Source organism: Anabrus simplex, chromosome 7 (genome assembly GCF_040414725.1).
Source record: "Anabrus simplex isolate iqAnaSimp1 chromosome 7, ASM4041472v1, whole genome shotgun sequence".
NCBI lineage: Eukaryota > Metazoa > Arthropoda > Insecta > Orthoptera > Tettigoniidae > Anabrus > Anabrus simplex.
The window spans coordinates 33,281,151-33,301,211 of record NC_090271.1 but is presented as its reverse complement, the minus strand read 5'-3'; the positions used below and the strand labels follow the sequence as shown (position 1 = coordinate 33,301,211).

The 20,061-nt window shown below is 38.1% G+C and overlaps 1 protein-coding gene across 1 annotated transcript in view; it reads left to right on the top strand.

The window, feature by feature from the left end:
- Positions 1-12,066, top strand: part of LOC136877221 (uncharacterized) — a 32,665-nt gene extending 20,599 nt beyond the window's left edge. Inside the window, exon 3 of the mRNA XM_067151070.2 lies at positions 7,860-12,066. Coding sequence (XP_067007171.2) covers positions 7,860-7,991 — 132 coding nt within the window. The 3' untranslated portion in view covers positions 7,992-12,066. The remainder of the gene's footprint in view (positions 1-7,859) is intronic.
- The last annotated feature ends 7,995 nt before the right edge of the window (positions 12,067-20,061 follow it).

Genomic DNA, 20,061 nt, shown 5'->3' with positions numbered 1-20,061 from the left:
ACTGAGCATGAGTTGCCACTGAGATACAGCAGACTTTCAATTATCTGCAGGTGGATTATTTACTTTACTGGTTAGCCTCATTGCAGTACATCACAACAATGACTCTCAAACAGCTGATGTGCATGACGTGCACAGCAATGGTCTTGACCATGTGGGTGCCTGCAGTACATAGAATTTTTGATTGGTGTCTGTTAGTGCCAAAAAGAAACCATAAACCTGTAGTCTAAATAATAACACAGAAGTTGGAAATAGTTCATAAACATGAAGACATCAGTTACACAGCTCCTGTCTTTGACCTATAGTGTGGGTGAAACAAAGATATAGGATGTCAGGAAAAACAAAGACAAAATAACTTTTGCAAGGAGCTCTGCTTTGTCCAGCGATTTGTGGAAGTGGAAAAGAATGAAAATATCTATGTTTGCAGAAGTGGATAAAGTCATGTTGAAATGGTTTCAACAGGAACAAGCAAAACACATGTGCAAGTATCTGACTTGAAATGTGCCAAATAAGACTTCCTTTTTTTCTTTCTTCCATTGGAGATTGAAGGCAAATTTAATGTAACATCTGGTTGGCTAATGAGACTTAAAGAACCGTTTAACCATTTAAGAACTTTATTTTAAAGTAAACTCCACAGCATTATAATGTAGCAAATACCGGTAGCTTCTTTTAATATCCGTTTCACCTCATTTGTGGATTATCTGCTGTCTCTCTCCCCCAACTGCCATGTATAATCACGAGTCCACTGTATTATGCACATTTTTAATATGACATTTAAAATAAATTTAGAAAATACAGGCCTAAATATTATTCTTGAAATATGATTCTTACTTTCTGAAATATCCTTTAAGGTCATTGTTTCAGAATACAGTAATAGTTTCTATGTATGTTCACGAAAATCAGGTTCAAGATTTTTTACCCACTCTGGGTGGGAGCAGTAGTATATATCCCCTGCCGGTCATAAGAGGTGACTGAAAGGTGGACTAGGGGCTCTGAATTTGGGAGTGTGTGTTGGCAACCATGGTTCCACTAGCTGAGTCTCGCACTGCTTTCACTTACTAACACCAGTTTCTTGCTTTCATAATTTCTATCCAACCTCCCTTTGCCAACTCTTGTTCTCTTCTGATCCTGACAGGGTTCACATCCTCCGTAGCCCTTCCCCTTTCTTTTCCTGATACCTTCATTCTTCGAAGTGCCAGACCACTTCAGTTTTCCCTCTAAGTAGAGCTAACATTTTTTTTTGCTATTGGCTTTACGTCGCACTGACAGAGATAGGTCTTATGGCGACGATGGGATAGGAAAGGGCTAGGACTGGGAAGGAAGCAGCCGTGGCCTTAATTAAGGTACAGCCCAAGCATTTGCCTGGTGTGAAAATGGGAAACCACGGAAAACCATCTTCAGGGCTGCCGACAGTGGGGTTCGAACCCACTATCTCCTGAATACTGGATACTGGCCGCAGCTATCGAGCTTGGTAGTAGAGCTAACATAGGAAGGTTGCCCAGTTGTACTTCCTCTTAAAACAATAGTCACCACCACCTCCATTAAGTTTCATTAATATTACTAAAGGGACTGTTAATATAAGGAAAGATCTTCATTGAGGTAATCACATAAATGGGATTGTAAATAAAGGGTACAGATCTCTGCACATGGTTATGAGGGTGTTTAGGGGTTGTAGTAAGGATGTAAAGGAGAAGGCATAGAAGTCCCTGGGAAGACTCCAACTAGAGTATGGTTCCAGTGTATGGAACCCTCACCAGGATTACTTGATTCAAGAACTGGAAAAAATCCGAAGAAAAGCAACTCGATTTGGTCTGGGTGATTTCCGATAAAAGAGTAACATTACAAAAATTACAAAGTTTGGGCTAGGAAGACTTGGAAGAAAGGAGACGAGCTGCTCAACTAAGTGGCATGTTATAGATGTTGATTCCCATAGGGAACCTGAAATATTTATCCCGAATGAGTAACTTTTCTCTATGGGAATCAACATCTATATCAACAGATGGCCAGGCAGGCATCAGTTTTTGGAAATGAGGCAAAGTCTCTCATAGTGTACTGGCACTGCCTGTGGCTTCAAGTAGCCTATGCAGTGGCCTCCACGGTATGCACCAGCCATGTGTCTTGGTGGGTGTGCTATATACCAACTGATGAGCTCAACTTAGTACACTGGCGCGAAATGCTGGCAACCAGGAATGAGTTAGCTGGAAAACGTATTATCTCCAATAACGGACCAAGTACATTGGTATTGAGTGGTATGTTCCGAGCTGTCAGTGGAGAGATGGCATGGAATGACATTAGTAGACGAATAAGTTTGAGTGGTGTCTTTAAAAGTAGGGAAGATCACAATATGAAGATAAATCTGGAATTGAAGAGGACAAATTGGGGCAAATATTCATTTGTAGGGAGGGGATTTAGGGATTAGAATAACATACCAAGGGAGATGTTCAATAAATTTCCAATTTCTTTGAAATCATTCAGGAAATGGCTAAGAAAAGAACAGATAAGGAATCTGCCATCTGGACGACGATATAGATCAGTACTGATTGCTTGATACTGATTGATATCCATCGAAAGCCTGACATTTGGTAAAGAGATGCTGGCCGAACAATCCACTCCATTTCTGTAGCCTGGCAAGATGATTCTTCAAGCAGTAAATATTCTACTGAAAACAGGAATTGTCAGTCAAGTCATTTTATCAGCCCGTGATATAAAGGTTCTAATGAAGGCTACCAGATAGCCTAGTCCAGTGGATAGAATGTTCCTTAATTAGTAACTGCTATGACCTCATTTGTTTCTGATAGATGATTACGATGAAGCAAGTTGAAATACTCGGAGATTACAAAGTTCAGGAAGCATGTCAAAGTCCACCCACTCACATTATGCAACCAATTTGCTGAGCATTGTTGAAAGAGGGGCTCATTTGGGTGTAGCACAGTACATCACAAGTAGAATTTAAAAGTACAAAACATAACAATGAGCCCGACATCCACAATAAGAGCAACGTGATGCTCACAGTACCAGTCTTTAAAAACTCTTATGCAGAAATATACTCATTCTCATTGTTGGGTATTCATGAGGATCTGCTTTCACATCCACAAGACCTTCTTAATATAAAACCAAGGCAATTTTACAACAGTGCAGGGTTCACATTTAAGGTGATGAAAATGAAATGAAAATCCACAGCCTGTTTCCAATCATTCGATCAGGTCAGGAATGTAATGAATGAAGTTCCCATCTAGCGGCAAGGATAGGAATTGTACTGGCAGCTGAAGCCTGTTGCACTCCTCTGGGGCAATGATTAATGACTGACAGATGAAATTAATTGATATTGGAGGGTGTTGCTGGCAAGAAAGATGAGAGAGAAACCCAGAGTACCCAGAGAAAAACCTGTCCTCCCTCTGCTTTGTCCAGCATAAATATCACATGGAGTGAAGAGAATTTGAACCACGGAACCCAGTGGTCAGCGTGCTGCTGCCTGAGCCATGGAGGTTCTACTTAAGGTGATATCACTCATAAAAATGATTGCTACCGGGCGAGTTGGCCGTGCGCATAGAGGCGTGCGGCTGTGAGCTTGCATCCGGGAGATAGTAGGTTCGAATCCCACTATCGGCACCCCTGAAGATGGTTTTCCATGGTTTCCCATTTTCACACCAGGCAAATGCTGGGGCTGTACCTTAATTAAGGCCACGGCCGCTTCCTTCCAACTCCCAGGCCTTTCCTATCCCATCGTCGCCATAAGACCTATCTGTGTCGGTGCGACGTAAAGCCCCTAGCAAAAAAAAAAAAAAAAAAGATTGCTATTTTAAAAAGGGGACAGTTTTGTTAACACAGGGTGTAAATGTTAATTGCAATAGGGATCATCTCATTTAAAATGGCTGGCTGGCCGCTCCCCTTCTATCCTCAAGCTTGCCATACAACACTCCAGTATCTCTTAGAAACTACAGCAACTTTGTTTGATTTTACTTAATGTATTTGCCTCTTAGATCCATGGACAACACTTGTAAGACATTCTGGATTTCCATAACTCCATCTTGGTGGAGAATGTGGCTCTTCACCAGGTCTTATTCTCACCCTTTCTGGAAGATCCTTTATCCTGCCCACCCAGGCCCTGAACTACTTAGTTCTTTCTTGAACCAGTGACTCAGATGCACCTGCCAGATCCCCCTTCAATGCAGTTACTCATGGAGTGGTACATCTACAAGTCATCCGGTGTTAGGCATTCGAGAGAGATATCCATAAAACACAAGATGGTGTTTGCTCATTACAAGTGAGGCTTTCCAAATTTAGAGTACCACCAAGCTCGATAGCTGCAGTCACTTGATTGTGGCCAGTATCCAGTATTCGGGAGATAGTGAGTTCGAACCCCATTGTCGGCAACCCTGAAGATGGTTTTCCGAGGTCCCCCATTTTCACACTAGGCAAGTGCTGGGGCTGTACCTTAACTGGGGCCATGGCCGCTTTTTCTTCCCACTCCTGGCCCTTTCCCGTCCCATCATCGCCATAAGATCTATCTGCGTCAGTGCGACGTAGAGCAACTTGTAAAAAAAATTTAGAGCACAGCTCTGCATTCGACCTCAGGAGACCTTGGCCCTCAGAATTTTTGTTGTGGGCCAAGGATCTTTTGTAGAAATTTCCTTTTATTTGAATCTTCCCTATCTCTCCGCAGTGAGTGAATGCCAAGCACTGAACAGCATATCGAGCCTAGGACATACTATTGCTGGATTTAAGAAAAAGAAAAAAAAAGAAAAGAAAGCTGTAATACGACCAAATTAACAAGTTATGCTGCATGATATATAATAGCAGAAAGTTAAATAACGCTATTATTTTTCTGCCCTCACTGTGTATAGCCCGTGATGTTCCTTCCGAGTAGGAATTCTAAGCTGTTCTTGTGATATAGAGAAATGAATTTCATTTTATGGGTCTGTATTGAACTTTGATTAAATCATATTAAAATAAGTGAGTTAAATCCACCTTTTCTATACAAATTAAATAGTATTTATTAAATAAACATTTAAAGGGACTAGTTTCGACCTGTATAATTGAATTTTGAATATTTATATTCCCACAGCCAAGTGAACAAAAGTGTTTTAAGGAAATTCTAAAAGCAATTTTTTCATAGTGTCAAACTTCTATGTTTTAAGACCATCTTTAAAACAACTGTGTTTCAAATACATTGTTCTGCACATGATATGGCTCAAGATGACCTTTAAATAGGTCAAAATTAGTCCCATTAAATGTTAATAAATGCTATTTAATTTGTTCCTGTGATGTACATGGATTTTCCTCAGCCACTACAATAAGTTTCAAAATTTCAGTTTTCACCTTATTTCCTTGCTTCGGTGAATAAATAACAACAGTATTTGAAGGTTTGCGATTACACCACCAGATGTCTCACATCTTGAATTTAACCGAGGTCTACAGATTCAGCGCTAGGGAGCCAAAGCGTCACTAAATGTTCTGCAGATTGTAATGAACTAGAAAAGTACTTGACAACTTTCACCATTCAGAGTAACAGGCTTTTCCCGGACTAGAACTCACTCAATTTCTAATTCATGGGCGATAGGTTGGGACATTGGCTAACAAGCCACGGTACTTTAAGTTAGCAACAAACAGATCAATACTGGTATTTCTTATCAATTTAGGACCAAATGATTACATATCATCAATTCCCTCACTAGTCTAAAGACCACATAGCAATATTACATTGATGGGTGGTTGTGGTGGTGGTGGTGGTGGTGGTGGTGGTGGTGGTGGTGGTGGTGGTGGTGATCATTGTTTTAAGAGGAAGTACAACTGGGCAACCAACCTCTATATAGCACTAATCAGAGAGGAAAAATGGAAGGTGTCTGACACTTCAAAAACTGAAGATATCAGCCAAAGGAAGACAAGGGCAATGAAGGGCGTGAAAATGAAAGACTCCGTAAGATTCGCAACCTGATACTGTCGGGGTAGAAAGGAACAAGAGTTGACTAAGAAAAAACCAGATAGGGTAGATGAAAATGAAGAGCCTGGCACAAGTAAGGGGAAGCAATGCCAGGAGTAGCTAAGAGCCCTATGGTTGCCAACCCATGCTCCCAAGTTCAGAGCCCCTGGGACCCCTTAAATAGCCTCTTACGATGGGCAGGGGATAACGTGGGTGTTAATCTACCACCCCCACCCACAGGGGGATTACATGGATGGAATAAGAATAGTTATTTTATTCAGATATTTCAACAATGGAAAACGAGTTATAACAGAAAGTCAGCCAGAAATAATACCGTAAGTTGGAAAATGTTATTTTTAAAGTTATTTCATTATTTCATTGTACATAATGTGGCAATATTTCCTTGAAACTGAGGAGAGTCTAGCTTGAAAAATTGAGCATTCGCCATAAGTTTAATATTTAGACAGAATTGTGAGCATATCGTAGATCGAGGGGTTTATAGAGACTTTCCAGTACACGGACAGTACTGTTGATGGTACCATCATGTCACAACCTATGCTACTATCTTATGTAAGGAGAAATGCAAAATATGCCTGGGTCCTTTTCAGAACACTGGCTGGTAAACAGCTGATCTTTTTTTAGACACACTGTTCTTAAACTTGCTTGCTCCTAACAGGTTTATAAAGGAAAGGGACCAATATGTACAGATCTCATTAGTATTTCTTAGAATGAGGAAAAAAAAATATATATGGGGACAAAACATGACGACCTTGCCTCAAACCACTACTCTCCACCAGGGCAGCCCGGTGTCTATTAGTGGCTTATAGGATTTACTATGTCCACTGTAGCCGGAGTTGCCAAATCATCTACTGCACTGGACACGAAGAAAGGGTAAAAACTGAGGACTGTGTGGAAGAAAGTGGTTTAACAAACTCTCCACACCAAACAAGGATCACTTAGAACTCTTCAACTCAGCAGGGTGCAGGGTGTAATTGACTGCTGGCTTCAAGCTTCCAGGAACTGAGGCCATCATGTTTTTTCCTAAAGTATACAGCATAATCTCCATAGATGTCCATAATGGAGTCCAGCACATCCAGTAATCCAGCCTTTATTTTCCACCTGTGCTATTATATTTAAAAATATGGATTTGGATATTATTGTTTTGGAAGAGATTACTCAAAAAAGCCTTCAAAACTTCTTTTAACATGAAGATAAAACCACGTACAATTAACAGCTTTCTTACTGAAAATAACAATGGGTGGACTACTTTCCTTTTGCAAAATATTGTACAATATGCAGTGTTATATTTATTCTGTGGTTTGTAGGATTTCTCATGTTATTACCCTAAACACTGTCCAGCTCTGTGGCTAAATGGTAAGCATGCTGGCCTTTTGTACAGAGGGTCCTGGGTTCAATTCCCGACTGGGTCAGGGAATTTAACCTTCATTGGTTAATTCCAGTGGCTCGGGGGCTGGGTCTTTGTGCTGTCCCCAACATCCCTGCAGCTCACACATAACACTATCCTCCGCCACAATAACACGCAGTTACCTACACATGGCAGATGCCGCCCACCCTCATCGGACGGTCTGCTGTACAAGGGCTGTACTCGGCTAAAAATAGCCACACTAAATTAATATTAGACCCTAAATATTAGCAGTATGTATGTAACATACAATACCAAACAAAACATGCAAAAATGAACCATTTAAATGTTTACAGGTTTTTTCTTCCTACCAAACCAAAAGTTATAGCCTATAAATCCTAATAATCTGGCTTTTCCAGCAATCCACCACAGCTCCTCTTTCAAGAGCACCAAATTAGTGAGATCGTACTGTGTAGTTCTTCTAGGATTGCTGAAAACACAAACTGTGAATACAACAGACTTGCTAAATCAAGAATAGTCCTTTGTTCACCTTTGAATCACACTGTGCTCTATTTCTAGGACAACACAGAAACCTTGTGCCAGAGATGTGCAAAATCTACCAAATCGCCTATGGTCTACCCCATGTGCTGCGTGAACGAGGAAGAAGTGCAAATCTGGTGCGTACGTTACTTGAGTTATGGCCTTCAGTGAAGATCACACTACTTTACTTGGCTGGGGACAGTGCAATTAAACTTAAATTATTTCCAGGGAAGTGAAAGCTTTTGTCAACATTCTTTCCTTCACCCACAACAACACTTATTTATTTATTTATTTATTTATTTATTTATTTATTTATTTATTTATCCATCTGAATAATTGCTCAAGAGAGCCAGTACAGCATGTTTATGCTAAAAAAATGAGCACAATGATTTCACAGGAAGTGTTTGTTTTAATTAACTGACATGAAGGAGATGGAATTTGTGCCCAATCTTTGTCCATCTGAGAATTGGGAGATCTCTTCTTTTTTTATCCTGCATTAATGGCCAAGAACACTGCTGGTCAATTTGAAAGTATGTGCACGGAATACAACTAGTATTTAAGAGAATGAAACAGGAAGGAGAGAAATAGCAGCAGCCTCTTCAACACCATTGTGTGTAGAGTTTTGGTTGTTGAGGTTGATATTTCTTGCTCAGTAGTATTATACCAATAATACTTTAATGAAATGATCTCTGTTTATCCGATAGATTATGATTCCCCAACCAGTTCACTAAATGAATCTGTGCTGCAGTCATAATTTCTGCAAGATAACTTAGTTTATTAATATATTATACACTTAAAAGGTGTACTGTGGAAGTTAATAACTGTATGATTTAATACAATCAGTAACTGCATGGAAAAGATTAATAAAATATAATAAAAATGTGGGTGGTTGTGTTTGGAGCAGAAATTACGTTCCATAACACACTAGAACTTAACATATATTTTGTGTGTATACATAGAATCAGTACATCTATAACAATACTGTGTGTATATGTAAATTAATACAATGTGTTATAATATCTTTACTAATGCTTTGCAATGCACCAAGTTCAAAAATAAGATTCCTCAGAGAAGATTGTGTGTATCCTCTGTTATTGGGTATTCAACTTTTGAAAAGAGGTTAAAGTTTTATATCATCGATGATTGTTCAGTTTGCTGAAACAGGAAAGTTTGACTTTCTTAGGTTTTTAGTATATTTAAATCTGAAAGTCTCTTCTCCAATCAATTGTCTTGGCCTGGAAGTGGCCCAAAATCTAAAAATGAGATTTCAGTCCTGGTAGATACTCCAAAATTTGGAGCAAAAGGTGATATCATTCCTTTTTTATTCATGAGCAGCCATTTTTAAAGGTTCTGCAGAGTCATTTTAATCACAACTATAGTTTTATGTTTTCAGTGTTATCATATGATTAAGCCTATAAATTGATTGAAATGCATTCTAGTCATAAATGTTAGAGAATGTCTAAGGGTAGAAAAAGTAAACTGTGCTTGTTTAGACATTAAGAAGTGATGAGTTGAAGCATCTAACTTCAGTAGGCTAACCTTTATCCTGAATCAGAAATCAATATTAATATCAGACCTTTTTTCAGTGTAAATAACTCACAAATATCTTTTTCTAGAATTCAAATGGAACAGCTTTAATCTCATTGCCTTCAAAATTGCCACACATGTGCATTCATACAGTATTCATAACTTGCAGTGACTATTTTAATAATAGTTGATAATTTTCAGAAATAATTTGTGTTAAAGAATGGAAAAATCAAATATTTGTAATGTAATAACTTATGATTATTAATAAAAATTTTGATTACAAGTAGGCCTACCAGTAAGGCACAGAAATTAGAAATAACACTACAATTTTTTTGTGCCTACATAATTAAATTTCAGCCAATCAGTCAATCATCACTGATCTGCATTTAGGACTGTTGTCCAGGTGGCAGATTCCCTATCAGTTGTTTAAACCAAAAAATTATTGCACCAGGAGCATTTTTAAATGAACAAATTCTTTAAAGAGAAATGCTGTAATTTCAAAAATACTTGCTCCATTTAGGGAAACACTTAATGTCTTCTTGATCAGAGCCACGGTAATCAACTAATTTTGTGTGGAAATGGCTAAAATGACAGAAAATGACAGAAGGTATCCTTCTTAAGTAAAGTTGAATGAGTTCTTCTTATGATGTCATTTCAATATTAGAAAAGTTTTTGTATTTGTGTTCCAATATGTTGAAAATGTATCATACAATACACAGGTCAATATGAGTGTCATGTCAGCAGATTGTGCTGTGCTGTGCAGTTCAGATGTTCATTACTAGTAGATTGTATAAGGGGCTAAGTATGCATTACATACCCACAGAAAAGTATATAAAGTAGCCACAAGTTAGCACTATTGTCTGAATGAACTGAACGAATTCTGGATTTGTAAATAAAGAAAATTACAACCTTTCATTAAAAGGGAAATTAATTCTGTAAGACTAAAAACTAACAGTGAGTTTAGTTATGCACATTGTTGTTCATATAATCTGTCAGCTTCTCACAGTGTAGTACAGTTCTGTACCTCAGATTAAATACTGTTAAGTCACAAAGACATTATTTTATAGAAGAGAAAGAAAGAGGAATGTGTGATTCATTATATCAGTACTTACACATTTATTTTCGAGGTACCTACTTTGTTATCATTGTTCACAAATAATTGTGTACAAGTAATAGAATTAGGTCAAATTGTAACCAATACATTTTAGTAATTTTTGCTTGTAATTGTTACTTTTTACAAAATATAATTTTTACATGTAATTTACTTCTTGGAATAGAATTGTAATAATTACATTAAAGCAGTCGTTACAATCTAGTAATCTATGTACATCGCACGGAAACAGAAATGGCAAAAACTTGCATGATTAGGAAGATAACTGTTTCAGCCTTACTATATCAGAACCACTAGCTTCACCAGTGCTTTATGGGATATTTTTTTACCTCTCCGGTACTTCTAAAGATATCAAACTTATCCTACAAAATCAATCATTGCTAGAATGTATTAAACACAGGTTCTTTATGAAGTCGGGGCTTGTGAGAATTTTAAGAACTAATTATTTTGCTCGTGCGTGTAGAGGCGCGCGGCTGTGAGCTTGCATCCGGGAGATAGTAGGTTCGAATCCCACTATCGGCAGCCCTGAAAATGGTTTTCCGTGGTTTCCCATTTTCACACCAGGCAAATGCTGGGGCTGTACCTTAATTAAGGCCACGGCCGCTTCCTTCCAACTCCTAGGCCTTTCCTATCCCATCATCGCCATAAGACCTATCTGTGTCGGTGCGACGTAAAGCCCCTAGCAAAAAAAAAAAATATATATTTTGCAAATTAGGTGTTCGTAATGCTTAAAGTCACTATCTAAAATAAAAATTATAGGAGAAAACTAATGTTCAAAGTTCTAAGATATCATGTTTAGTCTCATGTAGTGATCATAGTCACTTACTGAAGTGATATCTGTTTCCTTTCAAACTTTGGTATCATTCCAGCCCCATGAGAAAACAAATGTCAGTAATTTCCTCAATAATGGCATTCTGTGATGTAATAGTAATTTTATAGATTACTTGTTGAAAACATAATTTTTACCTTAATTATAACTGAGTAAAATATTTCACAGGTAACTATAATTCAGCCCAATTACTTTGTTTTCTTATATTTTTCCCAACACAGTTTGTTATATGTTTGCTTATCCTATGATCAAAGGGGATCAGGGGAAATTTAAAAAAAAGTTTTCCTTATTTTCCAAAATCATTCATCAGCTACCCTTATAACTGTCTGATTTGGACGTCAACTTTTACATCTAAAATTGAACTTAAATAAAAATTTGGACTTACAATGGTTTTCCTTTGAGGTACAGAAAGAAAACAAAACCTTTGATCTTGTCCATGTCTGACATGAAGTTCCAATTTTGTATCTCCCTATTGCTAGTCAAGTGTAAAGTACCATAAATATTAATATGAATAAAAGGTTAATCTCATTCAAAACAAATGTTATAAATGGTCACCCAGTACAGGATCTTCTCTCGAGCAAGAGCACTACAATACAAAAATAATATTCTAAATCTAAATAGTATTATTCTTATATACTTTTCATGAAGGGAATGTAATGGATGCATTATCGATGCAATAAGAAACTTGGTGCATTCATGTTTATTTGACGGCTGTGAATTATTTATTACTATATCGTATGTACATAATTGTCAGAAAAATAAATACTTTTTGTAATATTCTTCTTCTCTTGTTTTGTAAAATGACCTCTCCCTCCAGCACACTGGTTATCATTCTATTCTTGTATTGCTTATCCAGGCTTACGTCGTTTGAATGTGTAGCCATGAAATTTATTTCACGCAATGTTTGAATGTGTTCACTGAGAGTACAAACACAAATCTCATCCCACACCCTCCTACTAATCCACCCCCATATGAACAGTCTAAAGCCCGGTTTCTGGAAGGGTGAGATATCTGTCCGATAGCTATTGATTTGTTACAGTCATTGACTCGATAAATGTTCGCTGCATTGCACGGCGTAATAGCAGCCAAGTTATCGAACTGTTAACTATTGGATCATTGATCAAGTGTCATAACTACTCACTAGATGTCAACCCTCGCACTGCTTTGTTTCTGTCCATAAGATGTGTTCCCTAGACTGTCAGGAGCATGTGCACAAGTAATGCATAGTATATGAGCTTTTCGTGCAGCGATAAATTGGTATTCGGACTAGTTCTTGCAGGTGTGAGAGTCAGTTTTGTAGGGTTTAAGGACAGTCAGAAGAATTTGACATTGTTTGAGAATGAAATTTACACATCAGCAGCACATCACGCGTAATCCATTACGCACTGAGCCTTATAAACATACCGTACTTATTCCCTGTTATCCCAAAATATACACATTGTTTAACAACATACCACATAATTAACTTGCATCAACTGTTAGTTTCTTGTAATGTAATATTGTTAATTAAAAACAATCCCACGATAAAAGTATATGTCCACTGCCAATGTATGTAGGCTTAAAGTATTACCTACTATAAATTCGTACTGAATTACTGGTATGAGTGCTTTCATGGACATGAACGCAGTCACAAATACAAATATTATAAGAATCAGTAGTATAAAAGTGTATCGTAATTAATATTTGATCAAGAGGGGACAATGGGAAACTATTTTTCACAGAACACAGATTGTCGCGTATAACCTCCACCAAACTTATGATAGTATATTTGTTTAGTATGAAACTGTCTTTCAATTAACCTTCTGGTTTAAAAAACAAGCGTTGATATTCTATGACATGTATATGTTACATAAAATTCTGGTGTACTGTTTATGAGTAATAGATAATTTGGTGAAATACAATTTCTACACTTAAAATGTTTATAGCATTCTTGAGGTGCACTTTGAAGTTTAGTTCATATTGGTGAATTGTTGCATACGTTCATTGGTATGTTTGTACTAAGTATTCTAGAATGTTCAACGATGTGTATTGTTTATCTTGTAAGTTCATATAGTTAAGAATGTCGGATGATTTACATCAAAATATTGTGGTGTGTCATTAGTTTCCTTGGTACTAATCTCGTTAAAAGATATTGAGTAGGTGCAGATGCTCCCTCTTTGTAGTTTTATTGTTGGACATGCAGTAATCTGCGAGAACAGAGAAGAAAATGAAGTATAAGAATTTTGTCAATGGAATGTCTAATGAACGTGTGGAAGACACATTGTAACTGTTCGACCCTAAGCTTCTCACTAGAGGAGACGAAAGTTAATACCTTGGGACACATGAATATCAAATAAACTATATGTGGCTTGCCCGCAAATTGCCATGCAAACAGAAACAATTAACATTCCATGGTTTCCCAGCGTTACAGTTTTTTAAAACTGTAAAGCAAAATTTATATTTACTAGCATAGAGACTTATACTTAAATCACAGGGGTAGGATTTTAAATAATTAACCATTAAGTATCATTTGAGAAAGAAAATTAACGCAATATAAAATACAAATGAATTTATTATACAAAAAAAAAAAAATGAGATGAATCGGAAAAGTTCCTTAAAGCGTGGAGGGATTTAGAATTTACGTTACTGAAATTACTAATTGTTTGCTTTATCTAATTGAAGCTCACCAATTGCAGTTTCCGTTGAAGTCATCTGGTTTCCGTGGTTACTCGTTCTCTTCTCGATGTAGAATTGGTTCCATGGACATCCTTCCTTCTCTGATGTGGTACGGGCTATCTGGACTAGCACTCCCTAATTGCCTAGTCTTTAAATTAGACATTGGCCCTATACTTGTAAAAACTGATCAGCGTTGATCGTATGAGGAGAAAATTCAGAGATATGAATTTTTCCATGTTAGTAGAAATCTCTTTCCAACTGAGCTATACTATTTATACGGTACAGACTTGTACCAAATTCCATGGACTTGATCTAAACATAGTTCTTCGTTCAGAAGATTTACTGAATATAACACAAGCCGTAAGCTTGTTTCGTCTCACACAGATCCGATAACATAACCGCAGCTAAGTACTGTATTGAAGCGACAACACACTGTACAAAAATAACTATGTCTCGGAGAGACCACACACTGTCTCAAAATCAACAACGTCATTCAAAGTAGATGTTCACAGTAGAAGTTCTAATAGTAGTTAGGTTCTCAGCAGAAGTAGCGATGTGAGTGAGTATCCGAGACTCCGTGAATCGAGGAATGCTCCGCGCTACATAATATATCACCGGGCTCTCCCCACTCTTGATAATAGCTCAATACCAATTCTCAATACAACGAATCATCTAATTCGTAGATTGCATTATCATCTCCCTCTTCTTTCTTCTTGACAAGACCAGAAGGCGTGGCGATGATGTAGTCTGCAAGCCTAGCCTTGCACGCGGGTCGCTGTGTACTGCCTTGCTCATGAGTTTAACCCAATGACTCATGTAATTTTCCCCCGCTATAAGAATAACCTTTTCTGTATACACAAATATGAGATGAAATGACAACAACTATGTCTCAACATATTGACCATATTTACAATACGTAATGAATTCCTATCCTACCTAATATAATAATTTAAATAGTAAATGATGTTATAATTATATAATATGATTGCAAAAGCCTTATTTACAAATGCTTGACGTTGAATAAATATGATATTACGAATAATTGCCGATGGCGGATAAACTTGATATCGAGTGATATCACGTAAAATGATAGTATATTAAATTAGTCTGGCTGGAGAAGCCTGGACGGTTACAACATTATATCATTGTATATTTTATATATTGTATATTTTAATATTATCACTCATATCATGTGACATTCTTCATTAGATTTAGTAATGTTTTAAAATTATATAGTAAGTTAGCTTTAGATCTCATGACCAGCTGAGGATGATCTCTGTGAAGGTCGAAACTGGTACTGCTTAGTAACAAGACATAATAAAGTATTGATTAGGTGGACGGTACCCATTTTTTGTGATTGTGAATACCAAGTATCAATACGGATATGAAATTGATAGATTACAATACATAAGCTCACCGTACAAAAAAGTAGTCACCCTAGGGTGCATGCAAAGATGGATCGTTAAGCCTGTACAAATGGCGCAGCGAACGAGTCCCATATTAAACCATACATGCACTGCCTCTACGTGAGCATAAGGCAGTAGTGATCAGTGAAACATTGGTGTTTCAAGCGGACAGTGTACGGCAACATGGGTAGATGTAAGGAAGTGACAAAGTGGCAAATCATGTTTGGCTATGCCCATGGCCATTCAGTGCATGAAGTTGCTAGATTTGTTGGTGTTTCACAGCAGAATATTCAACATGTCTACATGCAGTGGTGTACTATATGTGGTCACGAAACACAACATCAGAATTGTTATAAAGATGTTGATTTCCCTAGGGGATCTGAAAAATTTGTTCCGAATGAGTAAATTTATAATACCAATATAGTTGGTCTGTTATTGGACATTATAAATTTTCCAGCTAACTCATTCCTGATTGCCAGCATTTCGCCCCAGTGTGCTAAGTTGGGCTCATCAGTTGGTAAATAGCACGCCTACCAAGACGCATGGCTAGTGCATACCATGGAGACCACTGCGAAGGCTACTTAGAGCCACCAGCAGTGCCAATGCACTATGAGTCTATGAGAGACTTTGTCTCATTTCCAAAAATTGATGTCTGCCTGGCCACCAGATGGGCAATGGCAAATAGTACCTAACAACATTGTATATCAGAAATTAGAACCCATTACTAATACCATGCGCAAGAAAAGACTAGGGTACTTTGGCCACATCCTGAGAACGCCAGATTTGCAACTTCTGAAACAGCTAGTGCAGTACAATCTTGCTTCAAAAAATACTACAACTGGATACAGATGGTTAAAAGAAATTACGGATGATTTGAAACAAATTGGCCTTACACCCGATGACACTATGGATAAGAAAAAAGTAAACACAACACTTTAATTATTATTTTCCACTTCACACTCACAAAGAAGAAAATCCCAACTAGAATATTCCCTACACAAGAAAGGGCAAGAATAGCAACACGTATGAAGAAGTACTGGGAGGACCACAAGGTTTGGACAGTTCCTACTAAGAAATCGACAAACCAAGGGGTTGATTAAAGTGATCAAATGTGCTCTCAAAAGAAGAAGTTAAATGTACGTATTCAGGTAGCATTGTCATTCGACAGCAGAATCTATTTAAAGAGAATTTTTTTTCCCTCCGAGGAGCCTGTCAACCCCTAGAGGGTGCATCCCCAAGTGGCAGAGAGGGGGACCCTACAATTCAGTAGGGCTGGTTGAAATACCCAATACAACCTGCAGACCAACAGGTAGCCCAGTTCCTGGGGGCTTTAAAACACTGGGGCACCCTCTCTCCAGGGGTCACAAATATGGAGGGCCCAAGCCCAGGGTATGGGTGAAGACCCCAACGGCATCAGTGGCGGAGAAGGTGGACACGAGAGACAAGGAAAGGAAGAAGTCATTGCACCATATGAATATAGGAAAAAGAATCATGAAGGGGAGGAACTAGTCGACTTCTGTGAAAGGAACGGACTGATAGTGGGGAATACATGGTTTCAAAAGGAAAACAGCAGGAAAATTATGAGATATGGGTGGGGTGACAAAAGAACAAAATCAGTAACTGACAACTTTTTGCTGGAAAGGACAAATCGCAGGAAGTTGATGGATGTGACAGAGAAGCATTAAATGGGAATTTTGTGGTGGCAAAATTAAGGTTGGGAAAAATGGAAAAACTAGGACAAAGTAAAATAAAAGTATGGAAATTGAAAGACAAAACTGTACAGGAAGATTTTCAGGAGAGATTGAAGGAACAAATCCCAGAGACTGAAGTGGAAAATGTAGAAGAGGTGGGCCAATTTAAAAAAGGCATTTGTTAGTGCAGCAAAGAGTGCTTGTGGCAGGGCATCTATAAGAGTGAAAGAAAAGGAGACAGCCTGGCAAGAATGGAACCAAGATCAAACAGAAGAAAGCAAAAGGAAGTATTTCAACAGCAAACAGAGATGTAAGAGGGTGGCAGGAGAAGAAAAGAAGAGGAGTTGGGAAGAATTTACACAAAAAATGGAAGTGGATGTAAGTGACAGTAAAAGGATGCTGTATGAACTTAAAGGAAGTAAGAGGACAGGAAGAGTTACCACAAAGCTAGTGAAAAAGGAAGATGGGGAATAGTTAACACACCCAGAAGAGATAAAGAGAAGATGGAAGAAGTATTTTGATAAGTTATTGAATGTGAACAACTGTACAGGGGAGATAGAAGCAATACACTGTGAGAACTCAACAACAGAGGATGATATAACAATGCTGGAGGTGGAGTTAGCGGTACAAAAGGTGAAGATGGGAAAAGCAACAGGGATGGATGAAATCAGCGTGGAAATGCTAAAGACTGCTGGACCTGTTGGTATGCAATGGTTGTACCGACTACTAAAGTGTATGTGGAAACACAAATGTGTACCAGAAGACTGGAAAAAAGGGATAATGAAACCAGTGTTGAAGACAGGGACAAGAAAGTTTGTGGTAACTATAGAGGAATCACACTTATATCGCAGGTGGTTAAAATACTGGAAAGGATATTAGAAAGAAGAATGAGAAAAAAGATTGAAGGAGAGTTACAAGAGGAAAAATATGACTTCAGGAGTGGAAGATCTACAGTGGACCCAATCTTTAGCATGAGGCAGCTGATGGAAAAGAACTGGGAATATGGAAAAGATCTGGTCATGACTTTCATAGATATAGAAAAGGCATATGATAGTGTCCCCAGAGAGAAAGTTTGGGAAACCATGGTTAAAAAAGAGACTTGGAAGAGAAATGTTAGAAATGGTGCAAGCAATGTACATCAACTTTGTTGGCAGGGTACTGATCCCAGTTGGAAAGACAGAATAGTTTAGGAATAAGACTGGACCAAGACAGGGGAGTGTGCTGTCACCTCGTTTGTTCATTATGATCATAGACAAAATTGTAAAGGAAACAAAGGAAGCCTATGGAGATAAAGAGATGAAGATGCTGCTATTTGTAGATGATGATGTGATCTGGGCAAAGAACAGCAAAGAAGTGCAACAACAACAAGATGTACTGCATGAAAATCAGTACAGATAAAACCAAGACTATGGTGATGTCGAGATGGGAAAGGCAAAGAAAGGGCACTGTGAAAGTTGGAAGTCCGAGCCTGGAAATTGTGGACAACTTTAAATACCTAGGAAGTGAATTAATGCAAAATGCTAGGGTGGACATGGAGATTAGCAGGAGGGTACAGCAGGGTAATGTATTCTACCAAAGTGTAAGCAAACTTGTTTGGAGCAAAGAAGTACCAAGAAAAAGTAAAGAGATAATGTACAAAATGTACTACGTATCCATACTGACTTATGCAGCTGAGACTTGGACTCTGACTAGCAGGCAAGAGAGTAAAATCCAAGCCAGTGAGATGAAATTCCTAAGAAGTATGATAGGAAAGACAGAGTGATAAATTAAGATGTTAGGAAGGAAGTTGGGATAGGAAAGCTAAATGAGAGAATTAAAAAAAATAAACTAAGGTGGTCTGGACATGTAAAGAGGATGGAGGAGAATAGAATTCCAAGAGAGATGCTGGAGGCAAAGTGCAATAGCAAGAGAGCAAGAGGAAGACCTAGAACAAGTAGGACTGAATCAGCAAAGAGCAGCATAAGAAGACGAAATTTAGACTGGGACAAGATCGTAGAAGAGGAATGGTGGAAGGAAAGAGGAAGGTGCAGAAGTGCCACAAATACCCCGACCCAGCAGGAGCTGGATAAGGGGAAATGATGATGGTTTTTGTTTTTGTTATTCAAGTCTGGGCAAAGACAGCAAGAATAAATATTGTACATAGTGAAAAGTGTTCATAAATGAATCATTTACTTTGTGTTGTGCATAACATCTCTTATGACGAAGCATATTTCCTAAGTAAGTACCGTTTTTAACACATTCATGCTCATCATCTGAGTGAGCTATTTAAATAGCTGGCCCAGCTATTCCAGCTGTTAGCGACACAGCAAAGAACAATGAATTATTTTCACAATAAGTACTAAACTAAACAAGATATGGAAACAAAATTTTGCACATACCTTAAAGAAGTCCTCTAGTATCTCTGGAAGGTGTGGTAGCAAATGTTACACCTTCTGTCATGTGTCCATGAGAATCTTCTTCACTGTCATCACTGTCACTTTCACTTCAGGAATAATTCATCACCTGAGTCTTCATTGAATAGGATGTCAGCAATTTCGGCAACACTTATATTGTCCCTAAGCGCCTTGGTTACACTTCAGAACGTGACTATACACACGCTTGTGCAATCACAAACCAACTACACAGCTAGCTTGGCCAACACTAGCCTCCATTCAGAAACGGAATAAAAAAATGCATTCGAAGGGAAAATCTCCAAGGCCATGTGGTTTCTGGTGAGCAGAAGCAGGTAGAAGCATTCATAAGGGTATTATCTTCATCTCTGATGCACATATTTGTGACAAAAATAAACCACAGCTGCATAGGAACGGCTATGATTCAAGGTTGCGCTTATCCCGGCTAACTCGGATACGGTCCAGAGCATGGACATGTGCTATAAGGCAATAACTCGGATACAGGCGCGAATGTGTCAAATATGATCGTTGCAGCACTTCGATCGTCGTTCAGAGCAAATGGAGTCTGAATTCCATCCTCATAGAAATCTATCGCCTGATGTGCCAGTCACTATTGGTTATCATCGTCGTGG